Source organism: Podarcis melisellensis (assembly GCF_964234715.1).
Source record: "Podarcis melisellensis genome assembly, chromosome: 2".
Taxonomy (NCBI): Eukaryota; Metazoa; Chordata; class Lepidosauria; order Squamata; family Lacertidae; genus Podarcis; species Podarcis melisellensis.
Genome location: NC_138529.1, coordinates 8,680,729 through 8,705,498, shown reverse-complemented (window position 1 = coordinate 8,705,498; position 24,770 = coordinate 8,680,729). Strand labels below are relative to the sequence as shown.

General features: G+C 45.0%; 2 protein-coding genes across 4 annotated transcripts in view; both read right to left on the bottom strand.

Moving 5' to 3' along the window:
- The window catches only part of BIN2 (bridging integrator 2), a 40,556-nt gene extending 31,638 nt beyond the window's left edge, over positions 1-8,918 (bottom strand). The window contains exon 1 of the mRNA XM_081898679.1: positions 8,694-8,918. Within this exon, the coding sequence (XP_081754805.1) occupies positions 8,694-8,807 (114 nt within the window). The 5' untranslated portion in view covers positions 8,808-8,918. The remainder of the gene's footprint in view (positions 1-8,693) is intronic.
- A 6,699-nt stretch (positions 8,919-15,617) lies between these two features.
- Positions 15,618-24,770, bottom strand: part of GALNT6 (polypeptide N-acetylgalactosaminyltransferase 6) — a 62,473-nt gene continuing 53,320 nt past the window's right edge. For all 3 annotated transcript variants that reach the window (XM_081898677.1, XM_081898676.1, XM_081898678.1), the window contains exons 8-11: positions 24,253-24,384; positions 20,096-20,197; positions 19,021-19,173; positions 15,618-16,800 (exon numbers count right to left, since the gene is read on the bottom strand). In XM_081898677.1, the coding sequence (XP_081754803.1) occupies positions 16,687-16,800; positions 19,021-19,173; positions 20,096-20,197; positions 24,253-24,384 (501 nt within the window). In that variant the 3' untranslated portion in view covers positions 15,618-16,686. The remainder of the gene's footprint in view (positions 16,801-19,020; positions 19,174-20,095; positions 20,198-24,252; positions 24,385-24,770) is intronic.

Here is a 24,770-nt window from a genome sequence, read left to right as displayed (position 1 = left end):
ATCCAAACTACTACTATTCTTCTTCTTCTTCTTCTTCTTCTTCTTCTTCTTCTTCTTCTTCTTCTTCTTCTTCTTCTTCTTCTTCTTCTTCTTCACCAACAAAGCCCAGCCCCCTTCCTCCTCTAGGCAGGGCGGGGAGAAGCCAGGAGGAGGGAGGGAGGAGGAGGCGCCGCCGCCACCGTGTGAGGAGGAGAGAGCGAATGTGCATGCTGGCGATCCACGCGACGATTTCCGGACCGTCCATGGGCCAGATTGAGAAGGCAATTGGGCTGGAACCAGCCCACGGGCCTTAATTTGTTGACCCAATTGACCCATGGTCTATGGCATGGGTAGGCAACCTAAGGCCCGGGGGCCGGATCCGGCCCAATCGCCTTCTAAATCTGGCCCACAGACGGTCCAGGAATCAGCATGTTTTTACATGAGTAGAATGTGTCCTTTTATTTAAAATGCGTCTCTGGGTTATTTGTGGGGCCTGCCTGGTGTTTTTTCATGAGTGGAACGTGTGCTTTTATTTAAATTGCACTTCTGGGTTATTTGTGGGGCATAGGAATTCATTTATATATTTTTTTCAAAATATAGTCCGGCCCTCCACAAGGTCTGAGGGACAGTGGACTGGCCCCCTGCTGAAAAAGTTTGCTGACCCCTGGCCTATGGGGTCCTGCAGGGTTCAATTGTGTCTCCTATGCCTACAGGAAACCTCTGAGAGAGATCGCCTGGGAGAGTGCATGGATTTTCAGAAGGCTGTCAGTGGTTATTAGCCAGAGTTATGCTACGGTTACAGTCAGAGGCAGTGTGCTTCTGAAGACAGAGGTATGGGCAGTGCTATTGTGCTCGGGTTGTGCTTGTGGGTTTCTCAAAGGCATCCTGTCAGTCACAGTGAGAACAGGATGGCGGACTGTCTTGCTCCATCAGGCTCGTCTTCTGCTCTTGGGTCTGCAGTTGGTGTAATAGAATAGATTGTATAGCTGTGGAGCCACTATGCATTTCCAGACACCAGCTGTGTTCGGAGGCCAGGGAACAAGCAGACTGTCCCCATTCCTGCAGCTGATTGGGGACTTGTGAAGTGCACGCGTGTGAGGAAAGGAAGCTAATTTTTGCACACCCAGTTCCACTCCCCTGACCATAGCTGTCAACTGTCCCTTATTTGGCGGGAAAGTCCCTTATCCCAGCGCTGTGTCCTGCTGCTGTCCCTTATTGATGATGTCCCTTAAATTTCCCGGGTTTCAAAGGAAGCAGCTCCTCTCCCTCCCTCCCTGCCGGCCAGGGAGGAGGGAGGCTCCAACTGTATTGCTTGGCTGCATTGCTCACCCAATAAGGAGTCTAAGAACGACTGGGGGGGTGGAGCTTGCATGCCTTGTGCCGATCAAATCAGCCGCGTTGCTTGGGGACTCGCCTTTGCTCAGCGCTTCCCAGCGGAGAGGTGACGGTGGTTTTCCTTGCTGCATCTGCTTTGCCGGGTTGCTGCGCTATGGGAACCACCGCTTGAGGCTTCGTTTGGCTGCTGGCTGGGCTTTCTGCCTTTGGCTCGGAGGGGCTCAGAAGTTGAACATACCTGTGCTTCGAAAATCCCTTATTTTGGCTGCTGATCCCTTATTTTCGAGGCTGCTTATCCCTTATTTTCAAATCTGTAAGATGACAGCTATGCCTCTGACAGTACTGAGATGATGTTCCTACGAATCTCCCAACTTAAAATAATTGTGCAAGCTGTAACAACCCCACAATGCATTTGCTGGCTTAGCTAGCACTTCCTTTTTGCAGGAGTGAATGTTGCTGGGGGTGGGGTGGGGCCCCTGACACTGTCGTCAGTTAAAGTTACTATATCAAAGAAGGAACATGCTTTCTCCCACCATGTCAACAACAGCCTCTCCAGGCACCCAGGGCTAGAATGTGACACTCCCTGCCTTCAGAAACATCCCCTTTTTTGCGGTTTCCTTCCCCTCCCTGCTTCCATCTGGTATTTTCAATTATGATTACACAGAAACCAAACAAAAACACACACATGCACACATCTTCCTATGAGGATTTCCTTCAGCATTTATCAGGACCAACAGACTGGTTACTGGGAGGGTTAAAGGAAACCAACCAGTTTAGCCCCACCCACACAAAATGTATTTATTATTATTATAATTAGCCCTCTTTTTGGCATGGCAACTCAAAACGATTTATTAAAAATGGGGGAGGGGGGGACACATTAAAACTCCCCACCCACTCTAAAAGGCCATACGTAATTAGAAGCCAAATGCCTGGTTAAAAAGGAATGTTTTTGCCTGGCTCCTGAAGATATGTGACAATGGCACCAGGCAACCTTCCCTGGGGAGAACATTCTGCTAATGAGGAGCCACCACTGAAATTGCCCATTCTCATGTTGCCATCTTCTGGGCCTCTGGTGGAGAGGGTCCGTGAGGAAGGGTCTCAGATAATGATCACAGGCTCTAAGTCAGTTCACTATGGTTCTCTTTGGACTTGGCGATATAGCAGGTTAGCCACAAAAGAACACAGGAACTGCCTTTCTGGAGCTGAATAATAATAATAATAATAATAATAATAATAATAATAATAATAATAATAATAATAATTTATTATTTATACCCCGCCCATCTGGCTGGGCTTCCCCAGCCACTCTGGGCGGCTTCCAAAAATATATATTAAAATACTGTAATACATCAAACATTAAAAGTTTCCCTAAACAGGGCTGCCTTCAGATGTCTTCTAAAAGTCTGGTAGTTGTTGTTCTGTTTGACATCTGGTGGGAGGGCGTTCCACAGGGAGGGCACCACTACCGAGAAGGCCCTCTGCCTTGTTCTCTGTAACTTAGCCTCTTGCAGTGAGGGAACTGCCAGAAGGCCCTTTCCCACCAGCCGTCCCAAGCGGAGTTCCAGCTTTGTCTCATAGTAGCAGAAGTCAGGGGCGCTGACTTATAAAAAATATTGGGGGGGCGGGGGCCCATACCGACTTATAAAAAATATTGGGGGGGGGCCCCAAGACCTCCAAACCGCTGCTGCTGGGGGAACGAAAGGGGCGAGCCCCGGGCTGCCCCAACCTTAAGTGAACCTGTGAGGGCCCGCCCTTTGCGGCAGCCAATTGGCTGCCGCCGTGGGCGGTGAATATTAATGAGCTAGGGGGAATCCCTGCTTCACGCGGGGCTGACGCCAGCCCCGCGTGATTGTTGATGGGTCGAGAGCCCGCAACCCCACCCCCTCTCTAGATAGGGAGTGGCTTTGTTTTAACTCATTACTGAATGTATTTTAAAAGGTAACTATCGTCAAACAAGGAAAATAAAAAATACCAACATAATTTTGTGATTTTACAAAGCATAATATAACTAATAATTTTCTTAAATTATTGGGGGGGGGGCAGAGCCTCCCCAAATGAATTTTTGAGGGGGCTCGGGCCCCCTCAGGCCCCATGGAGTCGGCGCCTATGGCAGAAGTAAGACATGCTCAGAAGTACCAGGAATAGAATTCAGAGAAGCAGCTGCATATGCTTTTAGAGGAAATTACAATGACAGCGTGGGTCTCCGGGTTGCAACCTGACAAACCTAATCTGCGAATGCTCAGTAGGGCAGGCAATACGTTTTAGCACGCTAACAGAACTGTCACCTGGTTTTGTGGCTGAGAACAAAACAAGTAGCTTATCTACTGTTTCCCACAACTCTGTAGGTGTAGAACAATGCTAGAATCACACCGGCTGAGAAAGCAACAAATCCCACAGGTAGCCAATGAAATGTCTGCCAACGGTTATGAGATCCACGGTTATTTGTTTCCCAGTCCAAGTAGCAAACTTGGTTGCACTTGACTCTGCAAACGATTCTACAGTAGCTTTGGTGAGGCTTTAACTTAATAATAATAATAATAATAATAATAATAATAATAATAATAAAATTTATTTATACCACGCCCTCCCCAGCCAAGGCCGGGCTCAGGGCAGCTAACAAGCAATAATAAAAACAAGTTGAATGAATACAACTTAAAGACAAGATTAAAATACAACATTAAAATATAGAAACATTAAAATATTAAAATGCAGCCAGATCACAGGAGGAGAAAGAAAAAAGAAAGAGGGGGAGGGAATCAAATTGGCTCCAAGCCAAAGGCCAGGCGGAACAACTCTGTTTTACAGGCCCTGCGGAAAGAAATCAGATCCTGCAGGACCCTGGTCTCATGAGGCAGAACGTTCCACCAGGCCGGGGCCAGTGTTGAAAAGGCCCTGGCTCTGGTTGAAGCTAATCTAACTTCCTTAGGGCCTGGGACCTCTAGGGTGTTGCTATTTATGGACTTTGAGGCTCTCCGTGGGGCAGAGGCGGTCCCGTATGTACGAGGGAGAGAAACTTTAGGAGAAACTTCCTAATGATATGAGCCATTTGACAGTGGAACAGATTGCCACTGGAGGTGGCCGGCCCTCCCCTCTTTGCTGGAAATGATTATGCTAAGGTTGGGTGGTCATCTGTCAGGGATGTGGCACAGTAGCTGCATATTGCACTGCATATTCTGCACTGAGCAGGGGCCTGGGCTGAATGACCTCCAGGATCTCTTCTGACTGTAATTTTGTTCTTAGCTCCTCTTGTGGAGCTTCCTAGGGTGACCTGGGGAGAGGGAAAAAACAGTTCCCCCATAATTTAGCCATAACCTGTCTTCTCTCAGGATGGCAGGGCATTAAGATCAAATGCCAAATGGCCAAAGGTATTAATCATCTTGTTCATTTTTGAAAGGAATCCCCCTTTTTAAAATAGTGCAATGACGGGGACGATGGGGAGGAGGCAAGGCTAGATTTAAGGGCAGACCCAGCTAACCACGCTTCAACTCGGAAGGCAGATTTTGGGAGGCCATCACCCTGGTTCTATTTCTGGTTGAACCCTAGCACAGCATTTCCTCTTGGATCCATTAAGTGGCAGTAAGTAAACAGACGAGAGGACAGGGCTCTAGGGAACTCCACTGGGGCTGGGGACTGAAGTCTGGCACATGACTAATACATGGGGGAAAAACACGAATGTTCAATGCTGCACTTATAAAAATAATATTTAAAAGGCAGTCAGTCAGTGTGAAGCCTCCCAGGGGGAGGACAAGGTGCAGCTAATCCAGCTATGCTGTGCATGCCTGTCACTTAAATTTCCAAGTCTGGAACACAGCTTGAGAATTAATTGTGAATACCCAACTGTGTCCCCAACTCCATACTTCTGTTAGAAGCTGGTGAATGCCCAATTTCAACTAAAGCATGGTGGGCTGCCCCTAAAACATTGGCTCAGGATTTCAGTGTTTGATCTAGGGAAGGGTTTGTACCAACACCTGACCAATGAGTAGTTTGTAAGCAAATGGAAGAACCATGGCTAGAAAAGCCATCTCTATTGGTCTGTCACGCCCCCCCAACTGTATTACCTGGGTTATGAAGGCGCCCAAAAGATGTTAAAGCAAAGATTATGGGATAATGCACACAGTGACTTGTCATCTCGATCACACACAGTCTGTAGTCCGCTGGCAGTAGGAGTACAATATGGGCATGTCTTTAAGTGAACATCTTACATTAAAAACCTGACAGTACCAAATTATCCAAGGCTTTTCACCAAAGCCAGACTAAACGTCTTTCTTTCTGCAGTGTTGGATGGCAGATTGAGAGGAGTTCCCTACCAGGACAGATTTTGCTTGTGTGCTCAAGACATCGATTCCATAAAACATATTTTGCTGCACTGTGCAAAATATGAGCAAGCCAGGGCTGAACTGATATTACCCTTGCTGGTACCTTTCCTGGGAAAATCAGAGGCTCACTATGTTAGGTTCCTATTGGAAGACCGGACAAACGCTAGAACATTAGAAGTGGCAAAGTTTTTATCGGTGGTTGCAAGAACCAATGATTCTATCTTTTGAACAAAATGCTTGTTTAACCTGGAGGTAGGCTGTATGAATTGTGCATTGCTTTATAACGATTTGTCGGGTCTCTGGACCATAATAAAGATTGATTTGATTTGATAATTGTGAACCCTGTTCCATATTACACCAGTTCACCCTTAGTGCATCCTGCAAGGGAGACCTGCAACAAAATGCTGCAGTGCAGAGAGTGCTCCTGTCCTGAGTTTTTGGCCAGCCATGTCCCTTTCCCAGATAACTCCCTTCCAAGCCCACCCAGTTTCTGATTGCTCCTTCTCAACAGTCAGCCAGCATTCTGTGCTTACTGAACATACTCAGTTTTCATTGGGCTGTTTTGAGGGTTCGCCCCGCCCCTAGAGGGTTTTTCCAGAACATCTGTACTTCTGCAAACCTGTGCAGAGATGGTGCCGCCTTGCCTACATTATGATCCTGAGTGGGAAAATCTGTGTATTTTGGTTCCTCTCCGTTTTTCTTGTTCCAGTCTTACATTGAATTCTCCGCATTTCTGCATTAGTTTGTGCAGTTAGTGAAATCCCCCCCCCCAATATGTGCATTTTAGCCTGATAGACACATTTTTGAAAGCAACGTCCCCTAAAATAATGCATTCTATATGCACACATTTTGGTAATATGCATTATTTGGTTGGAGAACTGCATCACAAAAGCTGGAGAACAGCGAACTTTGAAGAGCAGCTGTGTTTCAGTCTGCAAATTGTTCTGGAAAGTGAGAATTAGGTACACTCAAATTAAAATCCAAACCAAACCTATTTTTCTACCCCATCCCTAATAAGGATCCACACTTGGGGGATGAGTTTTTAGGTTCAGTTTTGTATTAGAGATTCAGGATCTAAATTTAATCTTTTGTGTAATCTCATGTCTCTTGCATTCAGGTTAAACTTTAGTAATGACATGACCAGGTCATTTAAACCAAATAATGGCTGTTCTGACTACTCAGCCACCGTCTCCTAGACACCACCGGCAGAAGGCAAGTTAGGTGAGGAAGCAGACAAAGGAGAGAGCTATGTAGAAAATGTGCTACGTAAGAAATGTCCTTCTGAGTAGAACAGCTTACTGTGCTTGATGAAATTTGGCATGGCTGGCAGGTGTCAGATAAAATCGAACCAGGGGTATATAGGAGGGGAACCCCAACATTATGTGTTACATGTTTTGAGGCCATTGAAAGGTTACAGAGTCATGCTTAGCACAAAGGTTCTTTCTTTGAAAATATGACTTTCTGTAAGTGACTCAACACCCCTCCCCTAAGATTTCTCCCTGTCCAGTGTTTGTGCCAATGAGCAAACACTTGACCTGCCTCATACCTTGGGCACACGACTAGGGTTGCCATATTTCAAAAAGTAAAATCCCCCCAAACAGTTGAGCTTTTTATTTATTTAGGAAATGCAAAATGCAGCTGTTTCCCCTGCTTTTTCCATCGCGTTACCATGCATCTGGGACATTCAGCAAAATTCCCCCACGACACCATTTTTACACCCGAAAAACAGGACATGTTAGGAATTATCCTGACATATGACAAGCCAACACACGACAGAATTCTGTCCCTTCTCACAGAACTGAGGCAACAGCTGCTCAACTATAACTATGCGAAAGAGTCTAATGTTTGTAACGGTGACTATATAACATAGAAATGGTGGTTCAAGCAAAATGACAAACCATTACATTGGACTCACCATTTCATACAGTTATTCGTACAATGAATGACTGGAGGAAAAACCCATCTTTAACAGATATTTATATCCAGTGCTTTTTTTCTTGGGGGACGCAGGGGGTACACATACCCCTAAACACTTTGTGAATCTAAATTGAAGGGCAGTATTTCAATATGAGTAGGGAAATGAGAGTATCCCAAAAGATTTTTTTTAGAAAAAAAGCACTGTTTATATCCTTTCGACAGAGGGGCCAAAAGACTGGTTAAAGCAGGGGTTGGCAACCTAAGACAACAGCGGTCCGTGGGGTTGTTTAACCGGCCCCTGAGCCGCCTGCTCGGCGAGTCCCTGCATGCTGCGCTAAACTGGCGCAGCGCAGCATGGGGACTCGCTTCCACGGCGCTGGAAATCGTGTCTGCACAGACGCAGAAAATCGTGGATGCGCGTGATCTGGCCCACAGGGGGATCTCCACTGGAGTGAACAGGCTCAGGTGAGGTAAACCTTGCTGACCCCTGGGTTAAAGTACAGTGGTACCTCAGGTTAAGTACTTAATTCGTTCCGGAGGTCTGTACTTAACCTGAAACTGTTCTTAACCCGAAGCACCACTTTAGCTAATGGGGCCTCCCGCTGCTGCCGCGCCGCGCCGCTGGAGCATGATTTCTGTTCTCATCCTGAAGCAAAGTTCTTAACCTGAAGCACTATTTCTGGGTTAGCGGAGTCTGTAACCTGAAGTGTATGTAACCTGAAGCGTATGTAACCTGAGGTACCACTGTATGTGTGTGTGTGAAGGGACACCTATTTTACATTAAAACAGTTTTGCGTACCTTATTGCAACACAGACCAACATATAAGGCAGGGGTGGAGAACACTGTAGGGAGCCCAACAATGTCTGAAACACAACTCACAGCCAGCTTGGCCAGTGATCTGGAATGATGGGAGCCGGAGTCTGGCAACATCTGAATGGCCACACAGGTACCACACCCTGATGTATGACATTCAAAACTGCACTGAAACAATCCGGACAAGAGGCAGGGAACCCCCCTTCCCCTCCTCCCAATTTTGTCTAATCTCTGCTTTCTGAGATACATTTTTGGAGAAGTGAAAGAGCAGGCCATCTATGCGCCCCTCCCAAAGCGTTACTAAAGTAAAGGAAACCTCTCTGTCACGGTACCTTCTCTTGGGCTCGGCTGAATTGCTTTTGGACCCGCTTTGCAAACAACCCAGCGCCTCCAGTCTTGCCCTCTGCCATGGCTGCGTCTAGTTGTGCAGTTTCTTTTTTCAGCATCCAGTTGTGGTTTAATTCTTTCTTCTTCTTTTTTTTTTTAACTTCCGTGGAAGGAAGTTTAAGAAAGGGGTGTCAGCTGTCACCAGGCTTGGCATCCGTTTAACCATCAGTTTTGGGGCGTGTGTGTCTCCTCAGCTGAACGCTGGGTAAGCGAGGCTTTCTTCACAGGAACAGAACAGCAGTGACTTGTTAAAATCAGCATTTCATCCGTTTCAAAGTTATTTTGCAATTCTGAGACTGTGAGGTACACTCACATCCTCTTCTTCTGCAAAGCAAGTGTTCTAATGGCTGTTTTACTCTTGGATATGTGAAGTATTTTGAAATGGATGAAGTGCTGATTGAAACACGTTTTATTATTGTGCGATATGTTGCAATCTGCCTTGTGGCCTTGCAGTGAAGACCCTGGGTTGAAATGCTGGAAAATAAGGTGGAAGAGAAATGACTTGCTAGATCAGGCCAAAAAGGTCAAATTCTGGATAGGGCTTTGTGTCTAGAAATGTCTCTCCTTGCTTGCTTGCTTTATTCATTTATTTCCAAAAATGTTTCAAAAGTGGTATAGGACAGATCTCTCTCTCTCTCTCTCTCTCTCTCTCTCTCTCTCTCTCTCTCTCTCTCTCTCTCTCTCACACACACACACACACTAATTTTTTTATGTTCATAGAAGCAAGAATGTACAGTGGTGCCCCGCAAGACGAACGCCTCGCAGGACGGAAACCCGCTAGACGAAAGGGTTTTCCGTTTTGGAGGCGCTTCGCAAAACAAATTTCCCTATGGGCTTGCTTCGCAAGACAAAAATGTCTTGCGAGTTCCTGCGGGTTTGTTCCCCTTCCCCCCCTTTTTCTAAGCAGCTAAGCCGCTTATCAGCTGATCCGCTAAGCTGATAAGCCACTAAAAGCCGCTAAACCGCTAATAGCGCTAATCCGCTAAGCTGTCAATGGGCTTGCTTCGCAAGACGAAAAAACCGCTATACGAAGAGCCTCACGGAACGGATTAATTTCGTCTTGCGAGGCACCACTGTATACACAACTATCTAAAAAAAATAATGTTCTAAACAACATCAAATTATATCAAGGGTGCCTCTAGATTGTCAGCATTCTGTGGAAGAGATCCAAGCGCATCCTGGGAAATTTAAGTTTGCACAATTAAAGTGGATTAATGGGCTCAGAACACTGGAAAGTGTGGAATGAACAAACGATTAATGGGAAGATGTATAAAACACCAAGCAAGCAGATCTGGAGGGATATAGGATGAAGGCTCCTGAAATATACTCAGAGTCGAGAGTGGATTTCATGCTCTTTATTCAGCTCATAGTGGTGAGGAGGAATGGAGGTTCCCCCAGAATGTCTGCTTTATATACATTATTTACACAATGGGCTGCACGTGATTGGCTAATTCCAGAATTCTCCTGTAGGCCAATCAGGTTGTGGATTCACTTCCATCTGGAGCCGGATTGGTGACTCCTCAGACCGATCATACTGCTGCATTGTTCTAGGACCAATCAGACGGCTACATTTTGGATCCTATTCAACTCAGTACATAACAGCTCCTTTTCATGTAGCAGGTCAGAACAAAAGTTTAGTAAAGAGCATCTATAACCTAATGCCTGTATAAGATTTGTGCATGCAAATCCGGATGAATGCTCAATAAATAGGTTATCTGAAGGAACCTAAATTCCATGTAGTGTACAGTAGAAAATGTGCAACTCACCCTTCAGGGGAAAAACTCTCTTAAAAAATAAAGTTTTTAGTAGCAACTATACTGATGTTGACAGAAATCAGATATTGTTTGTGTGCTTGTTTACGGTCAACCTGGATGTTTGGAGTCAAATATTAGGAGCAGCAGAAACAGGAATTATTTCACCTTTCTGGTGTTAGAATGTTGGAGGTTCTTTGGCACAAAGCAGCAGAGTGAGCCTTTATTTCAGCTGTTAATAGCCAAAGGAATCTTAATTGCTCAATTTTGGGAGGACACTGGTCATATAGTTATTTTAATAAACTCATTTCTAAAATGTAGGGAGAAGAGAATTAGAATGTTGAGGGTTTGTGGAATTGTCCACCAAAAGTAATGGGAATAGCGGTTTGACTTAGACGGTTGATTTGCTGAATATTTGAACAATAGAACCAAGGTAAATTAGTGGTTAGAACGCGTTGGATTAGGAATGGTGAGACTCGTGTTCAAATTCCCACTGTGGAATATATTTTGAAGAAAAAAAATGAACGAATTCCTATGCCCCACAAATAACCCAGAGATGCATTTTAAATAAAAGGAGACATTCTACTCATGTAAAAACATGCTGATTCCTGGACCGTCCACGGGCCGGATTGAGAAGGCAATTGGGCCGGATCCGGCCCCCGGGCCTTAGGTTGCCTACCCATGGCCTAAACCTTTCTCATAGGGTTGTTGTGAGGATAAATTAGGGGAGCCCTTTGAAGGAGGAATGGAATAAAGATGTTAAAAACCCCCACAAAAATTGTTCTTGGAATTTTATAGTATTTTTTAATAATCAGTCAAAATTCATGAAGGCATCAAAATTATATTAATGCATATAATACACACATATGCATCAATATAATTTTGATGCCTTTATGAATTTGGGTTGGGAAATAGCTTTGCATATTTTGTGTGCTTTTTGCTTTGTGTGTATTGTAATGAAAGAGATTACTGATAATAAGGTTGCTCAGAAACTTCCAGTATGTAGGGAGGGGGAATTGCAAGACAAGCCATATTGGGTAGAACCCAACATTTCACAAGCAGACTTCTGCTCATGCAATGGGACTTCAACTTTTTCCCATCCCCCCTGCCTTGCCCCCCAAATGTACTCTAGAGGAGGGTCCCTCCTAACTCTTTGGAAAAGATTTTGCTGGTATGGGGGTGCTGCAGGGAAAGGAAAGGAGGGTGAAGTCCCACTGTGCAAGCAGAAGTCTGTTCCACTCATGCATAGACAGTGGCGTAGCGTGGGTTGTCAGCACCCGGGGCAAGGCAAGTAATTTGCGCCCCCTAACCCGTGGATTTGCACCCCCCCAAACCCGTGGATTTGTGCCCCCTAACCCTAACCCCCAGATGTTGCGCCCGGTGCGGCCAGCCCCCCCTGCACCCCCCACGCTACGCCACTGTGCATAGACAGCTCTAGGTACCACCCCAAAAACAGAAAGCTTGTGATGACTTGTTCAGATATGGTCATTTTGCAATTTCCCTATATTATTGATATTTTGATTTTAGAGTCTATGTACAATCAACTGCTGTATAGAATCAACTACAGTGGTATCTCAGGTTACAGATGCTTCAGGTTACAGACTCCGCTAACCCAGAAATAGTACCTCGGGTTAAGAACTTTGCTTCAGGATGAGAACAGAAATCGTGCTCTGGCGGCGCAGCAGCAGCAGGAGGCCCCATTAGCTAAAGTGGTGCTTCAGGTTAAGAACAGTTTCATGTTAAGAACGGGCCTCCGGAACGAATTAAGTTCTTAACCACTGTTCTACAAAATAAAGAAGGAACAAAGTAGTCCAATATACAGCCTTATTTTTCTGTGAGGTTGCAGTTTTCCACCATCAGAACTTGCTGGGAAATGGCATTAACCTCCGGTACAAATTTAGTTTGGTTTGAGGAAGTTACCTGAAAGAAGAACTTACAGGGGGAAAACATTCTTATGAAGTCAAACACTATTAAAGAAGAAGAAGAAGAAGAAGAAGAAGAAGAAGAAGAAGAAGAAGAAGAAGAAGAAGAAGCCGCCAAACACCGACAACACACCAACTGGTTAAGGGAAGTGTAGTTGTGGGAGAAGACAAAGGCTTGAGGTTGAACAGCAGCAAACAAGTTGAGCATCTCTGCAGATGAAAGTTGTGTTTTATGGTAGTCCACACCTTGACCTGTGGGTTGTATTCAGGGGCTCAAGATCCTTACCTCCTCCTCCTCACATAAGTTGATAGATTGCCACTAGAATATCTGCATTTTGTGAAGAATGCTGGGCACCCTTTTTTATGATAATGATGATGGATGGACCACACTAAAATGGTGAAAATGACCAGGAAAATCAGAAACTAAGAAGATAGAAACTTTAACAAGGAATGGGGAAAATTGATAAGTTATCTGAGAGAACACTGAAAACAACTAAAAACTTTGGCAGGATCATAGCAACACTTGTAATGTATGAAAAACTAAGGTAAAAATGGATTTTAAAGAAAAATGGAGAAATTATAAAATGCAGTAGAAACGTTTGACAGTGGAAACCATGGAGTGGGGGAGGGAATCCTCTATGTTTATGATTATCGTTTAAATTCTAATGTATATTGTAAAACTGAATATATATATTTTAAATAAAAAAGACAAGTCATAACAGTTACTTGGGGGGTGGTAAACCATGGCAGTTAAACTTAGCAAAGTTTGTAGTGCAGATGGACTTCGTGACAAAGCAAAATGAAACAGCAAGCTTCCGCCTTGATCCCGGAGCCCCCCAGTTTCTCCCAGCCACTGGACAGGGGCTCCTGGGTGGGGGGCAGCAGCTTTGGGAAGGAGGCAGGTGGGCTCTAGGAGTCCTCACATCTCTTGCCTGAAGCCTTACAAGTCCTTCCTCTTGTTGCTTTCTTCAGGCAAGCTTTTGGGTAGATTAGAATCCACCAGTTTCTTTTTTTTAAAAAAAATAATATTTATTAAAGTTTCAAAAAAAGTTACAAAAATGAAAAAAAGAAAAGAAAAAAATTAAAAAGAGCAGAAAATACAAAATACAGAAAAATAAAAACAATTAAAAACATTTCCTTCTTTCCATGTCTTGACTTTCATTTACTTGTTTCCCTGACCTCCTCACACCTCCCTTTTTTGTATTCTAGGGAGCCGGCGCACAGCTTCTGGGTCATGTGGCCAGCATGACTAAACCGCTTCTGGCGAACCAGAGCAGCACATGGAAACGCCAGAGCGGTGCCTATTTATCTACTTGCACTTTGACGTCCTTTCAAACGGCTAGGTTGGCAGGAGCAGGGACCGAGCAACGGGAGCTCACCCTGTTGCGGGGATTCGAACCGGCGACCTTCTGATCGGCAAGTCCTAGGCTCTGTGGTTTAACCCACAGCGCCACCCGCCCAAACTCTTGGGTGTGCCGAAGCCAGCTTTTTGGATCCCAGACATTATGTGAACTCTTTTGCTTAGTGGTGCAAAATTATGTGACCGGGCAATATTTCCAGAACAACACTTACTCTGCAGCTTCATTGCTGCTGTTCCTATTTGGATGTACGGAGATACGTCCCACACATATATTGTTCTGTGCCCTTTTGCTGAGAAATGTTGTGGTCGCTGACAACCGCATGAAAATTAATGGTTCTGGAGATAAAAGGGCAGGAAACTGGTTGCCAATTTGGAATCTCTCCACAGACCCCAATGGCTTATGTATAAATATCCTCCAATGTTTGACTCAAGATACGAAATACTCAGAAGCAATTAAAAAGTTCGTTGTGTGGCAGTAAGGGAGCAACACCCTACTTCCATGGGGTCTGATATACCCAGCCAATATATATATATATATATATATATATTTGCTTTCGTAGATTTTCACGGGTACAGGAATGCAGGTTTTGGTGTCCTCGGGTGTCTTCCCGTGTAAAAGTTGGGGTGTCTAGGCGACGTTTCGACGAGGTCTCACTCATCATCTTCAGGCTGGTGCTTTCGGCTTCTTGTTACTGGAACAGAGCAGGATCTCAGTGTTTGAGTTCCTATAAATACTGTTGAGGGGGTGTGGTGTATAGCCTCCAATGTTATTATTATATATATAATAAATTTTGGAGTCCAACATATTTATACAGAATACACTTAAAACATGAGGACTGACCAAAGGGAAGACTTGCAGCTAATATTTTTCTCAAAAGCAGCTTCCAACCTTAGCCTGCTATTTAACTCACTCTCTCTCTCTCTCTCTCACACACACACACACACATACACACACACACACACACACACACACACACACACACACACACACAGTTCAAGAGCAATTTGAAAGTAAGCAAAGTCAGACAAGGTTCTCTTGTAAAATAGAATTTTAAGTTTTATTATTTCCAGTTGGAAATTTACCCAAGGCAGGTCTTTGCCTTTCAGCTAAAGCCTTCCTGGAAATGAACACAATGGGAAAACCAATGTCACCTTCTGCATTCAAAATCTAGGGAAACAGTCAGCACCTTTGGTCTTTCTTCAAAAAAACCCCATAAACAAACGGCTTTTAAAGTGTAGTGTGCTCAAAAACACCCAATACTTAGGATGTTCTGGAGGTACATTTTCCTTCAAATTCACCTCTACACTTTGCATTCAATGGACAGTGCAAGAGCTAATCAAGCTGTGGGTAAGAAGAGGCTCATTGTCAAGTCACGACGAAGCTTTGTGGCTGAACAGCATCTTGGGCTTGCATTTGGAAAAAAATAAAAATCCCCACCTCCAGTGACATCCCCAAAACAAATAAGCTATTTTTCTTAACAGCATACAAAACAAATGAGGAAAACAGAGATTTGCTCCATCAGGCAACTGAAACTAGCAGTATATCATGTACTAATTTACTTCAGCAGGTGTTTTTGTAAAGACAGGCAGGCACACACTCATTCCCTGTCTCTACAATCCCATCCACGAAGGTGATTCTGCAGGCTTCTGCAGTATCCGTTTCCTCAAAGCAAGAAGCTTCTCCAGCTGGTCTTAAAAAATATAGGCACATTAGCAGCTTTCCTTGCTCTAAGGCATCACAGTGTACAATCAAGGTAATGATAGGATCCAGATGGAAAGGCAAGTAGTACTTTCTCGTAGTGCACGAAGTTGTTAAACCATGCAGACTACACACAAACAGGTGTGTGGGGGGGTCAAGTTCATGTCAAAGGCCTCTGGAGGTCTGGATTGCAGCGATCAGAAAGGCACACCAGGTCCCTGACATTGGGAGTCGTAAGGAAGGGCCTAGCAAAAACGCTACCCTTCCTTTGTTTGAGGTCCAGGGAGTACATCTCCCCTCCAAAGTCCCTTTTTCTTTGGTAAAGGGATAAAGCTGCCTTGAGGATGTTTTTAAAAAAGAGAGAAAGGGACTTATTTGCAGCACAATGGTGAGAGGTCTGACGAAGTAAGGCACTGGCAACGGGCTGCGCAAAGAGGTGAAGATTTCAGCCACAAAACAATACCACACTCCAGTGTTACACTATTGGAAAATGCAGTCCTAACCTACTGAAATTTGGGGGGACAAGAGTTTCTGCACTGCCCACCAGCATCTGTGTGCAAGATCTTTGGAAACAACAACAACACAGCTGAGAAACTATTAGAAAAGTCCCCCCAAAGTCTTTACAATGCAGTTTCTCCTTCCGCAGTCTCCGTGTGGCCAGAAGACGCTTTCCCTATGTAACAGAGTTTAAAGTCATTTTTATCTTTGGCATCAGTTATTTTCTAAACTATCCCACAGGTAAACTATTTCTTAGGACAGGCTCGGCACCTCCGCAAGCTGCTACTTCCTACGCTGCTCACAGCATACAAAAGTTAAGAGGAAAAAAAAATATTTTACATCCTATCAACGTTGTCCCCCCCTTTAAATCTACTGCAAAATAAAACCACCATTGTTGTCCGTCTCACAATATGGAGCTTTGATTAACAATACTTATGGTACTCTAAAGGGCAAACTCACCAGCTTGGAATTTTACTTAATTAAAAAGAACTAAAGACACACCAATGGTTTGCTGTGTCCTCTTTGACCATCCCATCCCACAAAGGCACAAAAGTGTTTTGTAAGTCAAGTGTGATTACGCAGCATATTTGACTGGGTTCCCTTCTTTCTCTGAACTTGTCCTCTGTCTTCTTGGTAGTGGAGTTAAGAGAAGAGAAACGTTCACAAGAGGACCTCGGCAACAGGCTTTGTGGTCCTTGCCAGGATTGCTTAGCTGAAGTACCAAAGCTGATGAGGATCTGCAGAGTTGCAGGAAGCCATGGAAGGATGCTCTCCCCTTGCAGACAGACATTTGTTAGATGCCACATTTTTAAGGAGGTGATCCTAAAAAAAGAAGAAATTGAAGAGCATTGCCTTAGATCACTCCAAAGTCCATCCAAGCCCAGTATTCTATCCCTCAGAGATGTAGGAGAGATTCCTATGAGCAATTAGAAAAGGAGAACACAAAGCTGATTGATTTTCCCTGTATCCTCACAGAGTGTGATATATGGATACAGTGGTGCCCCGCAAGACGAATGCCTCATAAGACGAAAAACTCGCAAGACGAAAGAGTTTTCCGTTTTTTGAGTCGTTCCACAAGACGAATTTCCCTATGGGCTTGCTTCGCAAGACAAAACGTCTTGTGAGTTTGTTTCCTTTTTCTTAAAGCCGCTAAGCCGTTAATAGCCGCTAAGCCGCTAATAGCTGTGCTTTGCAAGATGAAAAAACCGCAAGACGAAGAGACTCGCGGAACGGATTAATTTCGTCTTGCGAGACACCACTGTATTATACCTCTGTACCTATAGCTCAAGGTGGGTTAAACCACAGAGCCTAGGGCTTGTCGATCAGAAGGTCGGCGGTTCGAATCCCCATGACAGGGTGAGCTCCCGTTGCTCTGTCCCAGCTCCTGTCAACCTAGCAGTTCGAAAGCACGCAGTGCAAGTAGATAAATAGGTACTGCTCTGGAGGGAAGGTAAATGGCGTTTCCTTGTGCTGCTCTGGTTCACCAGAAGCGGCTTAGTCATGCTGGCCACATGACCCGGAAGCTGTATGCTGGCTCCCTTGGCCAATAAAGCGAGATGAGCGCCGCAACCCCAGAGTCTGGACTGGACCTAAGGGTTAGGGGTCCCTTTAGCTTTTTACCTATAGCTCACAAGGCTTCCAAGGAAGTCCAGCACTCTAGGAATATGCAATTCTTTGGGGCAACACCAAATGCCCCTCTTGAAATTTGCCTGGTATTTGCTGGGGACAAAGTTCATTGGTTTGGGGGGGGAGGGGAAATATTTGCAGTGTTTCTGAAGTAAGGGAGGTGCACTTACCATAGCAAAAGCATCCTCTCCCCTCCTGACTGAAGGTGGGGAAAATATCCGCTACTCAAGTCAGGTTTTTGTTGTTGTTGTTTATGGCAAATGGCCATTAACAAGGAAAATGTTAACTCTTGTTGCTGCTACCATGGATAGCAGCAGCCAGGGGACAGGGCAGGAGTTCTTCTGGGTGGTCAGAGAGTGGCTACAGCTTCCTGCACACTCCTGAAGAGCAGAATATCCTAAAAACATGTTCGTGGGGAAGAATTGTGGCTAATTTGACATATTCCCCAACTCTGGAAGTTTATTTTCTCCTAATCCTTAGCACCGTGGTCAGCATAACTCGCCACTGCCAAAATACTGTGAATATGGCCACCTCACAAACAAAATTACCCTGTTGGGGTCCTGTAGACTCACTAGCTCCCTCCAAGAAACAAAAGCCAGAAACATTTTAATTCCAGTGTTTTTCATCACAGCCCTATTGTTTAAAGAGAGATTAAAACCCTGTCTTTGGCATCAACCATTTTCAGACAGGTTATTAAGCATCCGTGCTTATTTAGCTAAGCTCATTTGGCTCTTGTGGGCTCCCTGAGGAGGAAGGGCAGGATATAAATGGAATAAATTAATAAAAACTAGTTAGTCATTGAGAGACTTGCCTCTCCATGAATTTTTAGAATGACTTTTTTTTCGGGAGACCATCACCACACCAGGTGCTAGAGCAGGCATAGGCAAACTCGGCCCTCCAGATGTTTTGGGACTCCCATCATCCCTAGCTAACAGGACCAGTGGTCAGGGATGATGGGAATTGTAGTCCCAAAACATCTGGAGGGCCGAGTTTCCCTATGCCTGTGCTAGAGAAACATGGAACAACCCAGCAAACAAATAGCGTTGTGAAAATGGAGTTCTCTCTCTTCCCTGCCTCCCCTTCAAAGTAGTGGGGGCCAATGGCTCCCACAATGCCAAGAGGGATCGTCAGATCCTCCTTTGTGGTGGCTGCTGCAACTTCTCATTACAGCACACCCCAAGCCCACACTCAGCGGCTGCTCTCAGAAGGAACTCCTTGCTCTCCAGAAAAAATGGCAGAATAGAACTGCCCATTATGTGCTTTGGCCAGGCCAGGCCAGACTGTAGCCATAGCAGCAAGGGATGTCTGTCTGGCAAGCAGCGGACAACTGATGGGAGGCAAAAATGGGGGTTCCGAGAGCAAGAGAAAAGCATTCCGCTCTGAAATCTACCTATATCTATAACTTAAAGCACTCACATTAGTCAGTTCCCATTCTTCATTTTCCGGCACACGGGAGTGCTTCCCTGTATAGTGACAGTCTCCCAGTTCCACGGGTCCCATCTTGGAACGGAGGCAGAGCTGCTTGCCGATGTTGTGCCGCAGGTCTCGCTGGGATGTGTATTCAAAGTACTGAGAACGACACACAAAAGAACAGGGAGTTGCTAAGAGGCCTTCCTCATCAGAAAACAACTGAGAGGAGTCAGGCTTTTTGCTTTGTTCTGGGGTAGAGCGGTTTATTTTTACACTTTAAGAAAACGTGGATGCAAAACAAAGGGGTAGGCAATCCCTTACCAGTTTTGCAAAACTGTTCTCAACTGTTTTGGGGAACAAGTCTATACAGTTGTACCTTGGTTGTCGAGCTTAATCCGTTCCGGGAGTCCGTTTGACTTCCAGAACTGTTCGAAAACCAAGGCACGGTTTCCGATTGGCTGCAGGAACTTCCTGAACTCAATCAAAAGCCATGAGAGGCGCATCGGAAATTTGGCTTCCGAAAAACGTTTGCAAACCGGCACAACTGCTTCTGGGTTTGCAACGTTCAGAAACTGATTTGTTCAGCTACTAAGCGATTCAAGATCCAAGGTATGACTGTAGAAGTTGTATTTTGATTAATGCAGTGTTCTTTTTTTCCTGTTTTAAAATGGAAACCTAGGGGGGAAATGTGGGTATGCTCTTATACTAGGAAAGTTGCAAGTAGTTCAGACAGTGCAGAATAATCTTGTTTGCCTGAAATAAGGGCAGCACAAAACTTCCAGACTGCAGCGCCTGAAATCATAGCCCTGTGGTGTGTGCTCAGACATGAGAAGAGACACGGGGTGCTGTCCAATGAAGCAGTTCCATTCGCACAGGGACTTTTGGCTGTGCAGCGGAACATCTTTCCCTGTGCACCCCCTAAATCTGTTCTGGGGTTTTCTCCAATCCTCTAGAAGGGTGTGGGAAAGAGAAGAGAGGAGAAGGAGGGTAAGTTTCATTGCACAAACAGAAACCCTTGCACTAATGGGAGTGTTTTGCTGGATTCCACCCTAACACCGGACTTTTCTGACGAATTCCATACCTGATTGCCTCCCATCCCATGGCAGGGGTACATGATGAGCGGCTTCCCTCCATGGTTGTTCTCTCCAACATCCAGGCAGCGTTTGGCACCCTCATTTCTTATCTGAAAACAATCCAACACTAGTACCTAGGTGTGAATTTGCCTAAATACTCAGAGACACAGCCCTGTTGAATCTGCACTCTTTCTGTAAGCAGTGTGCAGTCCTGAATTCCCCCCTTCAGCCCAACTAACCTCCCACCTCTCTCGAAGCACCTCCCGACCCGGCCACAGTGATCCATGTGACGGTCATCTCCAGTCTTGACTACTGTAATTCGCTCTACGCGGGGCTGCCCTTGAAGCTGTCCCAGAAACTCCAGCGGGTGCAGAATGCTGCAGCGAGGCTCTTCATGGGGTCTCTGTCATGGGAGCATATTCACCCAGTGCTTTTCCAGTTGCACTGGCTCCCAGTGGAGTACAGGGTCAGATTTAAGGTGCTGCTTTTGACCTTTAAAGCCCTTCATGGCCTAGGACCCTCGTACCTATGGGACCGCCTCTCCCGCTATGCCCCACAGAGAGCCTCAAGGTCCATAAATAGCAACACCCTAGTGGTCCCGGGCCCTAAGGAAGGCAGATTAGCCTCAACCAGAGGAAAGGCCTTTTCTAAACTGGCCCCGGCCTGGTGGAACGCTCTGGCTCATGAGACCAGGACCTTGCAGGATCTGATTTCTTTCCGCAGGGCCTGTAAGACAGAGTTGTTCCGCCTGGCCTTTGGCTTGGAGCCAATTTGATCCCCTCCCTCTCTTTCTTTTTTCTTTTCCTTCTCCTCCCGCGATGAGGCTACATTTTAATATTTTAATGTTGTATTTTCATTTTGTTTTTAAGTTGTAATCATTCAGCTTGTTTTTATTATTGCTTGTTAGCTGCTCTGAGCTTGGCCTTGGCTGGGGAGGGCGGGGTATAAATAAAAATTATTATTATTATTATTAAAGCAACTATATCTATCTTCCATTTCTAGCTACTAGCATACCTAGTTCCTGCTCAAGAAACAAAAACATATACACCCTTTGCAACATATGCACCCTTTTTCAAAAACCCTCCCACTAGGTTTCAAATCAGAATATTCTAAGTTCTGGAGACAGTGACGGCCATTAGATTGGTTCCTTAGTAGAACTGACGGAGGGAGAGAAGCAGGGGCTTAGGAAGCGAGGTGGTGGGGGCAGACCGCCCCGGGTGCCCTCACTGAGGGGGTTGACATTTGGCGCGCCACCTGCCCGTGACTCCCAAGCTTACCCTGAGCCATCGAGGTAAGAGGGGGAGCTGTGCCACTTTGCCGGCGCTGTTCCCCCCTTCCCCCTTCATTTTGACAGCTTGGGGGAGGCTTGGGAGTTGCGGGCAGGTGGCGTGCCGAATGTTCGCCATGGGCGGCTCGCTCCATCCCCAGCTGCAGGGACCCTGAGCGGCTATTCCATGCCTGGGAGGACACACTCTGCAGCACACACCCCTTGGGAGCGCCCCCGCTCTGGGCAGCGCAGGCATATGCTCCGCTACTGGAGGGAAGGAAGGAGTCCAGAGTTCATAAGCTGAGAAGTAAAGGTAAAGGGACCCCTGACCATAAGGTCCAGTCGTGACCGACTCTGGGGTTGTGGCGCTCATCTCGCTTTATTGGCCGAGGGAGCCGGCGAACAGCTTCCAGTCATGTGGCCACCATGACTAAGCCGCTTCTGGCGAACCAGAGCAGCACACAGAAACGCCGTTTACCTTCCCGCCAGAGCGGTACCTATTTATCTACTTGCACTTGGATTTGCTTTCGAACTGCTAGGTGGGCAGGAGCAGGGTCCGAGCAACGGGAGCTCACCCTGCCGCAGGGATTTGAACCGCCAACCTTCTGATTGGCTAGTCCTAGGCTCTGTGGTTTAACCCACAGCACCACCTGCGTCCCTTAAGCTGAGAAGTACAGATTGACAAAGCAAAAATTAAAGCTTTTGAAGGCTGGTTAATGAAGGGTTTGCTTTATGTAGCAAAGCCAAAGGGCAGGTAATAAAAGACTCATCCAGATCTCCTTTTCTACTGCATAGGTCCCTTCTTTAAAGCTCTGTGTCCAAGTGGTCTCCCTCCTGCCATGGCGCTTTCCCCCCAAAAGCTGCTGAATCAGAGCAAATGGCAATCTGGGGAAAACCTGAAGTGCCCTTTGTTGTGCTTCAGCTTTAAAGCATGGCGTTGTGCCTGCAAAGCACAGGACAAAAGATAAGGGTTGATGTGTGAAGATGTGCACCGTTTTCACTTGTTGGAGAATCAAACCTATTCCCGGAGTTTCACTCTTAGTCACATTGGAGTGGGATGGAAGATTGGAAATACACAAGCAATTTTAAATGTTTATACATGTAGGTTTTACAGGTCTACCATCTGGATTTGGAACATAGGGGGAAGCGGGGCACATTGATGCACCAACAATATTTCAATATCGAGAAATGTTATTTGTGTTGCGACATCACCAAAACGTGTCTATACATGTGTGAGTACAACAGTTGCAACTGCGCCGCCCGCCAGTTAGCCGTTGGTGTTTGACAAGAGTAGGTATTAGCATGGCCAACTAAAAAAATTACGTGAAATGTAAAAGTGTTCCAACACTGTTTTATGTTGTTTAGTTAAGATTTTAAAATACCCAAAGGTAAGTTATTCCACTCAGTAGTCAGGATTACACGTGATTTTTAAATAAGTTCAATGGTTTTATTAATAATTGTTAGGTTAGAAGAAGAAGAAGAAGAGTTTGGATTTGATATCCCACCTTTCACTCCCCTTCAGGAGTCTCAAAGCGGCTAACAATCTCCTTTCCCTTCCTCCCCCACAACAAACACTCTGTGAGGTGAGTGGGGCTGAGAGACTTCAAAGAAGTGTGACTGGCCCAAGGTCACCCAGCAGCTGCATGTGGAGGAGCGGAGACGCAAACCCGGTTCCCCAGATTACGAGACTACCGCTCTTAACCACTACACCACACAGGTTAGGTTTTTGTTTTTTTTAAATGTCCATTGGGGCACTTTGATACACCAAGACACGGGGCACATTGATACATATAAAAGTGCCCCACTAGTGTACAATAGTGCCCCAATATACAAGTTTGCATGAAATCTCTAAACTCATTAAATTTGAAAAGAAAAAAAACGTTTGTTTACTACGTGGCCAAAGTCATTTCTAAATATAATTTGACCGATTATCAAGTGTCATATCTCAGGAAAAAAAACAGGATTTTGTATGTTTGTCAAACATCATCTCTTTATACTTTTTTCTATTGACCTAAGTGGATATAATGTGCAATAGAAGCTAAACGTTAAGTAATTATCTTATTTTTTATAAGCATTTTGTTTAAATTACTATTTTTTGGACTACCTAATGTGAGTTCTTATACTTTTAAAGTTTTTCCAAAGTGTTTTTTTTGTAATGGATAGCTGTTTGAGAAGAGATAAATATAAGTTTTGATGTTTTGTTAAGAAAACCTGCCATAAAGTCTATGATGTGTGTGAAACACTGTTAGTTTTGATACGTAATTTAAATTTTAAGTAGCAAATTGTAAGGCTGATTATGATCTCCCACAATAAAAAATGTTTTTTCATTAATTTTTTTGCAAATAATTAATATTCTCATACAATTGATGCTTTGTATCAAAGTGCCCCATCGGTGGGGCAGAATGATACAAACCCCATTTTTTTTACTGAAGTCATTATATTCTCATTATCTTCTAACTTTAATGGTTCTTTTGATTGCTATTATAACACTGATTAGTTATGCCATGCATCAAGCAAAAAAAATATTATTTGACTCATTTTTGTTACATAAAATATGAGATTGAATTTTTCTGTATCAATCTGCCCCACTTCCCCCTACATATATTTTCAATCCGAATCTGGACCAGATACTGGCATTCTGAGCCAGCCCTCACTGCAGAATATATTCTGAACCAAGAAAGGGCCAAGTGGAAAATTTGGGGTGTTTCTTCCTGAGGCATTTGGTGGAATGCGGTTGGATGTAGAACCCGTGGATTTGTGCCCCCAGATGTTGCACCCGGTGTGGCCGGCCCCCCTGCACCCCCCACGCTACACCACTGGAAGGCAAGGCTAGATGCTCCTTTGCTGTGACCCAGAAAGAACTCTCTCATGCAATGAACACCCCAAACCCGCACTTACGGCTCCGTAAAACGCCGGCGTAAGGTCTGGGATGAAGATCTCGGGATAAATGGTTTGTAGGTACCAGGTGAAGTTCTTGCAATGTAACCGCTCCTTCAGCTCAAGCCTCTCAGCGAGGTCTCCATATGTTTTCTGAAAATGCACAGCATGGTTTGTTTGTTTTTAAAGTATCGGTTCATAAAAAGGAGACACTATCACTGCCCACCCTCCTTCCTGTATAGAACCCACCAAATTTCTAAATGAATTATGAAAACAAACAATTCCTTACTTTATTTTTTTTATTTGCTTAAGACAGCAGTCAGCAAACTTTTTCAACAGGGGGCCGGTCCACTGTCCTTCAGACCTTGTGGGGGGGCCGGACTATATTTTTTTGGGGGAAATGAACGAATTCCTATGTCCCACAAATAACCCAGAGATGCATTTTAAATACATAAAAGCACACATTCTACTCATGTAAAAACACCAGGCAGGCCCCCCACAAATAACCCAGAGATGCATTTTAAATAAAAGGACACATT